At 33.7% G+C, this 10983-nt stretch overlaps 2 protein-coding genes across 2 annotated transcripts; one reads left to right on the top strand and one right to left on the bottom strand.

Annotated features, from left to right (window-relative positions):
• Positions 1-2621: 2621 nt before the first annotated feature.
• On the bottom strand, positions 2622-4807 carry LOC148829134 (sulfotransferase 6B1-like). Its single transcript, XM_088924152.1, has 6 exons — positions 4668-4807; positions 4338-4546; positions 4064-4190; positions 3692-3786; positions 3147-3333; positions 2622-2744 (listed from the first exon to the last, which is right to left on the bottom strand). The coding sequence occupies exons 1-6, from the start codon at positions 4804-4806 to the stop codon at positions 2626-2628; spliced, it is 876 nt and encodes a 291-aa protein (XP_088780278.1). The 5' UTR covers position 4807; the 3' UTR covers positions 2622-2625.
• A 1800-nt stretch (positions 4808-6607) lies between these two features.
• LOC148829133 (sulfotransferase 6B1-like) lies at positions 6608-9139 on the top strand. Its single transcript, XM_088924021.1, has 6 exons — positions 6608-6788; positions 6909-7117; positions 7265-7391; positions 7666-7760; positions 8114-8300; positions 8718-9139. Exons 1-6 carry the CDS (start codon positions 6650-6652, stop codon positions 8834-8836), a joined length of 876 nt encoding a protein of 291 aa, XP_088780147.1. The 5' UTR covers positions 6608-6649; the 3' UTR covers positions 8837-9139.
• The last annotated feature ends 1844 nt before the right edge of the window (positions 9140-10983 follow it).

Below are 10983 nucleotides of genomic sequence, written 5' to 3'. Positions count from 1 at the left end.
CGTTAGGTGATTATATCCTCACAAGCAGTCCGAAGTCTTCAGATGTAGTGTAGTCAAGGTGGATAATTCAGAGACAGCTCTCTCTCAGATTATATAGCCCTGGCATAACGGAACTTACAGCAATGATGTGATGCAAAGGAAAGTTATCCAGAAGTTTCAGACGCAGAAGGAAATTGAGTCATTTGCCGTATTGTGTCTGAGCAGTTTATCTTACTTTTCAATATAATACGCTTTGGGATTTATGTACAGATGTAGGATTTCAACATGCATAATACATTCAATTACAAATTTCAAGTCTAAATATCTCCAAAAATGTTAGTCTTTGGAAGGATTGTGGGGTAGTCATTGAAAACACTGTATCACCTGTGTACTATGCATACAATTGTGTGACCGATCTCATTTAAGACTATCTTTGCAATTTTGTGTCTTTTATTTGGTTATTTCAAAAGATGTTAAAAATGGCTATGCCTCTATTGAAATGATTTCAGTGTGTTTTGATTTACAAGAGAAGACAATTTCTTTATCTTACGTTCCTCTCAGCCAAAATTCAAACCCATGAGCACGTTGTCCTAAAATATATACCCCATAAAACATCATGAAAATATCAAGATTTTGGATTTGTTTATTGGCATAATAATACAAATGGTATACACTTTTAATTTTTGAAGTTATACGGTATCATTTAATATGCTGTATGAACCATACAAATGTGTTTTAACAACTGTGTTATTAAATCAGTGATTGCATTTTGAAGGTTGTTGTATTATGATTTATTCACAGTTTAAGGGTTGTTGAAAAGAAAATTTAATAACAAAAATCTGTCATCAGTGGTACAGGGTATTAAAATCAAACACTGTAATGTATTGTTTAATAAATTATGATTTTGTTTTGAAAACCCCAAAAAGATTATGAATGGGGTTGATGTTTTATTTTTAGTTTGAGTGGTTTTACAGAACGCTTATGTGTTGTTATTTTATATGTTTTAATTCATTTAATTGTCATCATTTTCATTTGCTTAAAATTGTCATAATGTGAGGTTACTTTTAAAATGATTACATTTCATTTCTTCAGCCAGATGACTTACCACTAAAGTATGAAGTACACTACATTTTTATCTTTACATGCTCCTTTCATTGATATTGGAATTGAAATACAGATCAATTTAATAAAGAAACTAATTTTAATCATTTAAATTGAAAATAAGGGAACTTAGATTAAATGTCGTCACACAAGGGAAAATTATCCAGACGCAAAAGGAAGGAAACTGTGTAATTATTGTGTGCATCATTAGGCATTTCACCGTACTTCCATTATAAAACTACTTAGGATATTTTAATAGATAAAGAAATCTGAAACATTAAATTGTAATTTTCCCACCCAAATACTCAAGAACTCAAGAAAAGTTGAGGTTAAACTGTCATTTAAACAGGTCCAATGCCATGTTTTAAGATATGAACAACATTTGGGGATCAGGAGAAGAATAATTATATAGTCAGGAAATCAGTGAAGCAGGAGCCCATAGAAACAGTTTGACGTCATGTGCTTATTTTTCCCAAATGGAACCTGAAAACAAATTTTTAGTTCAGAATTTTATTTTGGAAATGTGCTATATTTTGGTTTTGTTTTCTGGTGAATTAATACATTTTTAATTTCCCTTGTTAGTTTATACTTTATCACTGTATCAAAAAAAAGCGCTTAAAGACTGGTTTATTAAAACAGGGATTTGCAGCACTGTGAAGAGTTTTTAATTATTATTTATTAATGGTTTTTGGTTGTTCAACTGAAATTCATCAAAGAAGATATTTCATTACTGATTAAGACAATTTAACTCAAATGCTGTAATGTATTGGTTTGAAAAGAGAAAAGTTGTAGTTTTCTTAATTGATTAATTTTTTTTCTTTTCAGCAGTTTTACTGGCTGGTTATGTACAAAGTAACATTTAATAATATTAATGAATTTATAAGACATACTGTATAACTACTGTATAATTATTTTGACTTGCAAAAAAGGTAAAATGGAGAGTTCCTTTTTAAATAATTCCATTTCATTTTTTCAGCCAGGTGAGTTATCTCCAAGTTATTAAATACACCCCAGCTTTATAGCTTTTGGCTTGTTTCATCGATATTCGAATTGGATCAAACTACTGACTCTGAAGTTTAAGAAGCACAGCTTCCACCAGCAGACATAAAGCTCCTACACCTCAATCTGAGTCAAGAAGAAAAACATGGAGTCATAGCCAAAATGATCATTTATTAATTGCAACTAACAAAATGTCACGTACATTTACAAAAACACAGAGAAATGCACAGTTTTTAAATATGATAAAATATTAATAAATAATGTTATTTATAATTAACATAAATATCCTGTATACATTCATTTCAATACCAGTATATTTCCTTTACAAAACTTTGAACAACAAATGTGGTAATACAACCATTTGCAGTTCAGTAGTTGAAAAGTCACTTTTATGGGAAAATAAATTACAAAGTATTTCTAGTGCTTTAAGATATTCTATTCATACCAAAAGTAACTGTCAGTTTTATGAAGGGACAGAATATGCTGGTAATAATAAATACACAAGGGATGAGATCGTAGTTCACAGCATACTTCATCCCTTCCTTGCTAACACTCATATTCAACTCGTCTTGCTAATTCACTGGAGTTGATCTTGTCCTTAAACAGTGCTTCAAACTGGGCGTTCTGCTTGGAGGTAAAATGATTCTTCCAGTCACCCACAGCACCTACACATTGAAAGAGAATGGCAAGTTACAAAACACAATTTCATGACAGTGAAGTGATTTGCATTTACACAATCCGATGTCTTTAAAGTAAGACTTGTCTCTTCTATTTAGTGGTTATGGTAGTGTTGAGAAACATTCTTACTAAATGAATGAAAAAACATCTTGTCTTTTGGTGTTTAATACGAGAAATACTCTTGAGAAATACTTTGCCCTGCAGATTCATTTACACCCTGTTGAAATAGTAACAAATTAGCATCATATAACAGATTGAATTATGGATGGGTTAATGTGTCCCTTGTCTTTTCTGTAAATAGCTACAAGAGGCTGGAAATGGAGGTTGTACCTATTTGATGTCCAAAAGTTCCGCACTTTAATGTTCTGTTTGAAATGTTAAGGCCTCACCTTTCCTGAAGATCAGCTTCTTATCAGATGTCAGTGCGCAAACTGTGTGCTTTGTGTCGACTTTCTCCTTCTGTGCCTTTTCTTTCATTTCGCTGAAGGAGGATTTCTTCACGATCTCATTGATTTGATCTTCGGAGACGCTGATGTTCAAAAATGAACTGAACTCCTTGACATATTTTGGGAGGTCCTGTGAAACACATGACAGACACTTTATTTAGTGATTTAGTTAAGACTATCACGTGAACAATTCACAATTATCATTTACACTTGTTAACACCTTTTAGGAATAAAAACAAAAGCCCAGGTTAGAAGTGAGAAGAGGCCATTTGGCTTCCTTATTAGTTGGTAGTTCAGGGATGCAAGAATCTACTCCAGCTGTTTTAAAGAAGAAGCCAGTGTATCAGCTTCGACAACATGGCTTGGCAGCTTGTTCCATGCTCCCACTGCCCTTTGAGTAAAGAAGTGTCTCCTGTTCTCGGTTTCAAATACAATTCCATGTAATAATGTTGACATCTATGTTTACTTTATATGTTTTAGAAACTCACCTTCTTCATGGACTCGTAGTACAGAAAAAGTGTATTTTCATCATGTTGAGTCTTCTCCCAGCTCTGGACATGATCAATCCAAGATCCGTAGACCACTGCAATAGAAAGAAAGAAATGTTAGTCCTAATTGGAAATGTGATGTTGCCGTTTGTTAGACATTGTTGTTTTTACTCCAGTTTCCATGTAGTTTGGTATCCAGACTGTGACTAAGAACTGGGATTATTTTAAATCAAAGTTCTGGAATCAATATAATGGCAGAAAAGTTGTTTCAAACATCATGAAGCAGTAGTAGCATAATTCGAAGAAAGTGGCATGTATCTTATTGCTTACAAATCTGTACCGAACACAAGCAAGGCTGAACAATATGCTTACCTTCTCCTTTCAAGAACATGTCTAAAAAGGTTGACCACTTCTCAATCTTGGGCAGAAGGGGGTTTTGCTGGTAGTAATGAAACATTGAAACTGCAGTGTCTTTGGGATTCCTGATCACATAAATCATCTGTAAAGAAAAAAAAGGTAAATTTAGACATACTTCATTATTTAATCACAACTTCTAAGAACGTCATGTATAGGACTAATGAACGCCCAGTCATTGTCAACTGCTCTGTAAGAGTTGAGAAGTGTAGTGGAGGTTGCCAGTGCCTACCTTGCATTTCTTCGTTTTGAACTGCACAGGGATCATGTCATGGCTGAGGTGTGTGGGGATGAGTCTCTTGCTGGGCAGGTTCCTCAGCTCATCAAATTTTGAGAGATCTCCAAACTCCAGAGCTGAAGTCAGGGTCACCTGGCCTGTTGCGTTGTTGTCGCTGTGGCAGTGGTACAGGTTCTTCATGATCTCTGTCAGCCAATGGGTGCCTGGGAGAAGCATAAAGATCACTTGTGAAATCAAGCTGTCAGGTTTCAAAAATCCACATAACTGTGGGAGACAGAAAGAAAGTTTTCAGAAAACCCATGCTCTGGAGAGTAATGTTCTTACCTGATTTTGGATAGGACACTAAGACTACATCGTCTTCTCTGGCCTCAAAAGTGTCCAGGGCTTGGAGCAGCTCTGTGGAGACCGTGGTTGAGAAGGGAATGCCCTTGAAGCTGTGAATAAGCTCTGTTTGTTCCGGCATCGTTAGGTGATTATATCCTCACAGGCAGTCCGAAGTCTTCAGATGTAGTGTAGTCGAGGTGGATAATTCAGAGACAGCCCTTTCTCAGTTTATGTAGTATTTAAATAACGGAGCTTGTAGTAAATGTTGTCATGCATGGAAAAAATTAATCTGACATAAAAGGAAGGAAATGGTGTAATTTTTATGTACATGATGAGGTATTTTGTGCAGAGGCATACTGTTAAGAATATTTTAGTAGATAAATTAATTTGTAACATTAAATTAAATTTTTCCCCAACTGAAATCTCCAGTAACATTATACTAACAGACGACTGTGAGATACAATAGTAATTGAAAACAAAGTATCAATGTCTACACTACAAAATTTAGAAACTCATTCCATTCAATTGTATTTTTACTACAAAAGTATATCTTTCTGTTAATGTATTAGTCTGTCTTTCTGTGTCTTAAAAATAGCTCTCAATATTATTGTGCCTCCGAAATATGTTTTAATGTTTGAATTACAAGAGTGTACAAGAACTATTTTTCACATCTGAACTCAAATTTCATACCCATGAGCACTGGCTCTACAATAATTTATTCAAGATCCTAACATCATGAGAAAAAAAACAATAAGACAATTAAACTCAATATAAAAAAAATCATAATCAATTAATTAACATTGAAGATGAATAAAGTCAAATTACGTTTCTGAACAAAAATGCTTAAGAATGACCTTTCTGAGATAAAAAAAATAAGTTAGGGTTGTACTGTAGATTCAACAGGTGAACTGTCAAAATGGCAGGGATCAGTATAAGGATCATAGCAGAATGAATATATAAGAAAAGCAGGAGTCACAGAAGCATAGCAATGTTTTGCAAAATCATTAAGAAATCCAATCTTCACATTTTGGAAAATATAAACAATTTTGGTTGTGTTTCCTGGCAATTTTCAATGTCTTAAAAAGGTTATACACTATCAAATATGCAAAATTTGGATGTATTTATTGAGTTTGAATTGTTCAAGGGAAATGATAACAAAGAAAAGATTTCATCACAGATTCAGAGTTTTAAAATCAAACACTGTAATGGATTGTTTAATGAATTATGATTGTGAGTGAAAACCAGTACAGAAATTGCAATTTTTGAAGAGAATTGATTTTATTTTCAATAGTTTTACAGGCTGATTACTTATTTATGTTTTATATGTAGGAAATAACAATGCTACAGTACATTATGATTTGTGTTCTTTAAATACACAGTTGCTGTTTTTGAGTGTTTTAATTAGTATTTTTCCTGATAACTCTATTAAGTTTTGCAAATTAAAGCAACATATTGTTTTATATTCTGTGTAATTTCTATATTTTCAAGATTTTTTCAAATACAGGTAAATCCAAAATGTCTTTTATGTATGATTAACCTTGTTCTGAGTATAGGTTTAGATAGATTATGAATTATATAAACTGTTTAGTATTTAATGTTAACAAACTTTGTTTTGCAGTAAAATTTCTTTTTAACCACATTTATTGCTGGTAGGGCAGTACTGTAAATGGAGAAATTTAGAATTTAAATTTGTAATTTAATGTCTTATGCATGTAGAAATCCTACATCTGTACATAAATCCCAAAGCGTATTCTATTGAAAAGTAAGATAAACTGCTCAGTCATATACACAATACGGCAAATTACTCAATTTCCTTCTGCGTCTGACAGTTCTGGATAACTTTCCTTTGCATCACATCATAGCTGTAAGTTCCGTTATGCCAAAGCTATATAAACTGAGAGAGAACCGTCTCTGAATTATCCACCTTGACTACACTACATCTGAAGACTTCGGACTGCTTGTGAGGATATAATCACCTAACGATGCCGGAACAAACAGAGCTTATTCACAGCTTCAAGGGCATTCCCTTCTCAACCACGGTCTCCACAGAGCTGCTCCAAGCCCTGGACACTTTTGAGGCCAGAGAAGACGATGTAGTCTTAGTGTCCTATCCAAAATCAGGTAAGAGCATTCCTCTCCAGAGCATGGGTTTTCTGAAAACCTTCTTTCTGTCTCCCACAGTTATGTGGATTTTTGAAACCTGACAGCTTGATTTCACACATGATCTTTTGGTTCTCCCAGGCACCCATTGGCTGACAGAGATCATGAAGAACCTGTACCACTGCCACAGCGACAACAACGCAACAGGCCAGGTAACCCTGACTTCAGCTCTGGAGTTTGGAGATCTCTCAAAATTCGACGAGCTGAGGAACCTGCCCAGCAAGAGACTCATCCCCACACACCTCAGCCATGACATGATCCCTGTGCAGTTCAAAACGAAGAAATGCAAGGTAGGCACTGGCAACCTCCACTACACTTCTCAACTCTTAAAGAGTAGTTGACAATGACTGGGCGTTTATTAGTCCTATATACGACGTTCCTAGAAGTTGCGATTAAATAATGAATTATGTCTAAATTTACCTTTTTTTTCTTTACAGATGATTTATGTGATCAGGAATCCCAAAGACACTGCAGTTTCAATGTTTCACTACTACCAGCAAAACCCTCTTCTGCCCAAGATTGAGAAGTGGTCAACCTTTTTGGACATGTTCTTGAAAGGAGAAGGTAAGCATATTGTTTAGCCTTGCTTCGTGTTCGGTACAGATTCATAAACAATAAGATACACGCCACTTTCTTCCAATTATGCTACTACTGCTTCATGATGTTGGAAACAACTTTTCTGCCATTATATCCATTCAAGAACTTTGATTAGAAATAATCCCACTTAGTCACAGTCTGGATACCAAACTACATGGAAACTGGAGTAAAACAATCATGTCTAGCAAACGGCAACATCACATTTCCAATTAGTACTAACATTTCTTTCTTTCTATTACAGTGGTCTATGGATCTTGGATTGATCATGTCCAGAGCTGGGAGAAGAATCAAAATGATGAAAATACACTTTTTCTGTACTACGAGTCCATGAAGAAGGTGAGTTTCTAAAACATATAAAGTAAACATTGATGTCAACATTATTCCATGGAATTGTATTTGAAACCGAGAACAGGAGACACTTCTTTACTCAAAGGGCAGTGGGAGCATGGAACAAGCTACCAAGCCATGTTGTCGAAGCTGATACACTGGCTTCTTCTTTAAAACAGCTGGAGTAGATTCTTGCATCCCTGAACTACTAATAAGGAAGCCAAATGGCCTCTTCTCACTTCTAACAGGGGCTTTTGTTTTTACTCCTAAAAGGTGTAAACAAGTGTAAATGATCATTGTGAATTGTTCACATGATAGTTGTAACTAAATGACTAAATCAACTGTCATTTTGTGTTTCACAGGACCTCCCAAAATACGTCAAGGAGATCAGTTCATTTTTGAACATCAGCGTCTCTGAAGATCAAATCAATGAGATCGTGAAGAAATCCTCCTTCAGCGAAATGAAAGAAAAGGCACAGAAGGAGAAAGTCGACACAAAGCACACAGTTTGCGCACTGACATCTGATAAGAAGCTGATCTTCAGGAAAGGTGAGGCTTTCATTTCAAATGCCAATATTTCAGACAGAACATTGAAAGGCAGAATTGTTGGACATCAAATGGGTACAACCTGCATTTCCAGACTATTTTAGCTATTCAGAGAAAACACAAGGGACACATTAACCTATTCATAATTCATTCTGTTATATGATGCTAATTCGTTATTATTTCAACAGGGTGTAAATGAATCTGCAGGGCAAAGTATTTCTCAAGAGTATTTCCCGTATGAAACGTCATAAGAAAAGATGTTTTTTCATTCATGTAGTAAGAATGTTTCTCAAGACTACCAGAACCACTGAGTAGAAGAGACCAAAGTCTTGCTTTAAAGACATCAGATTGTGTAAATGCAAATCACTTCACTGTCATGAAATTGTGTTTTCTAACTTGCCATTCTCTTTCAATGTGTAGGTGCTGTGGGTGACTGGAAGAATCATTTTACCTCCAAGCAGAACGCCCAGTTTGAAGCACTGTTTAAGGACAAGATCAACTCCAGTGAATTAGCAAGACAAGTTGAATATGAGTGTTAGGAAGGAAGGGATGAAGTATGCTGTGAAATATGATCTCACCCCTTTTGTATTTATTATCACCAGCATATTCTGTCCCTTCATAAAACTGACAGTTACTTTTGGTATGAATAGAATATCTTAAAAAACTAGAAATACATTTTAATTTATTTTCCCATAAAAGTGACTTTTCAACTACTGAACTGCAAATGGTTGTATTACCACATTTGTTGTTCAATGTTCTGTAAAGGAAATATACTGATACTGAAATGAATGTATACAGGATATTTATGTTAATTGTAAATAACATTATTTATTACTATTTTATCATATTTAAAAAGTGTGCATTCTTGTGTGTTTTTGTAAATGTACAGATGATGATTGTATGTGACATTTTGTTAGTTGCATTTAATAAACTATAATTTTGGCTAAGACTCCATGTTTTTCTTCTTGACTCAGATTGAGGTGTAGGAGCTTTACGTCTCCTGGTGTAACCTGTGCTTTTTAAACTTCAGAGTCAGTAGTTTGATCCAATTCTAATAGCAATGAAACGAGCCAACAACTATTAAGTTGGGGTGTATTTAATAATTTGGGGATAACTCACTTGGCTGGACAAATGAAATATAATTATTTAAAAGGGAACTCTACATATGACATTTTTGCAGGTGAAAATAATTATAGTTACACAGTATGTACTGTATTATAAATTAATTAAGATTATTAAATGTTACTTAAACAGTACGTAAACAGCCTGTAAAACTACTAAAAGGAAAAAGATCAATACATTTCAAAACCTACAACTTTTTTCTTTTCAAAACAAAATCAGAAGTAATTAAACAATACATTACAGCATTTGACTTAAATTGTCCTAATCAGTAATGAAATATCTTCTTTGATGAATTTCAGTTGAACAACCAAAAACCATTAATAAATAATCATTAAAAACTCTTCACAGTGCTGCAAATCCCCGTTTTAATAAACCAGTCTTTAAGCACTTTTTTTGTTTATACAGTGATAAAGTATAAACTCACAAGGGAAATTAAAAATGTATTAATTCACCAGAAAACAAAACCAAAATATACTGTAGCACATTTCCAAAAGAAAATCCTGAATTCAAAGATTAGTTTTCAGATTCCTTTGGGAAAAATAAGCACATGACGTCATAATGTTTCTATGGGCTCCTGCTTCACTGATTTCCTGACTCGATAATTATTCTTCTACTGATCCCCAAATGTTGTTCATATCCTAACACATGACATTGGACCTGTTTAAATTACAGTTTAACCCAAACTTTTACTGAGTTCTCTGAAAAGTGATTTCTAATCTTTTTTTGCAGATCATGTGGTGAAATGTTTTTCAATGTATTTTTCTTTAATACATCTAATTGAAAAGAATACAGATGTTTTGTTTCATTAATTTGCATTTTCTAGATTAAATGCTTTTGGATCCAGTGCTCATCAGTATGAAATCAAGATGGGTTCAAATGTAAGAAATAGACCTTTTACTGTATACTCTTTTAATTCTAGTGCAATAAAAGAGATTTCAGAAAGACTCATTAATGTTTAGATGCTTTTGGCAAAATGTTGAAAAAAGACACAGAAAGACACCCTAATAGATTAATAGAAACATTGTACACGTTTGTAGTATGTGCAATACAAAATGTGTCTAAAATAAGACGAGTTTCACAACTTTGTACTTTGTAGACGAGTGGTACTTTGTTTAAAAATACTATCTCACAATCCTCTGGTACTACAATGTTACTGGAGATATTTGGGTGGGGAAAAAAAATGTTAATGTTTCAGATTTCTTTATCTATTAAAATATCCTAAATAGTTTTATAATTGAAGTCCGAAGAAATGCCTAATCATGGACACAATAATTACACAGTTTCCTTCCCTTTGCGTCTGGATAATTTTCCCTTGTGTGACGACATTTAATCTAAGTTCCCTTATTTTCAATTTAAATGATTAAAATTAGTTTCTTTATTAAATTGATCTGTATTTCAATTCCAATATCAATGAAATGAGCATGTAAAGATAAAAATGTAGTGTACTTCATACTTTAGTGGTAAGTCATCTGGCTGAAGAAATGAAATGTAATCATTTTAAAAGTAACCTCACATTATGACAATTTTAAGCAAATGAAAATGATGACAATTAAATGAATTATAA

Source organism: Atractosteus spatula, chromosome 8 (assembly GCF_055471065.1).
Source record: "Atractosteus spatula isolate fAtrSpa1 chromosome 8, fAtrSpa1.hap1, whole genome shotgun sequence".
NCBI classification, from domain to species: Eukaryota; Metazoa; Chordata; class Actinopteri; order Semionotiformes; family Lepisosteidae; genus Atractosteus; species Atractosteus spatula.
Note: the sequence above shows the minus strand (reverse complement) of the source record. Positions and strands in the feature narration are given on the sequence as shown.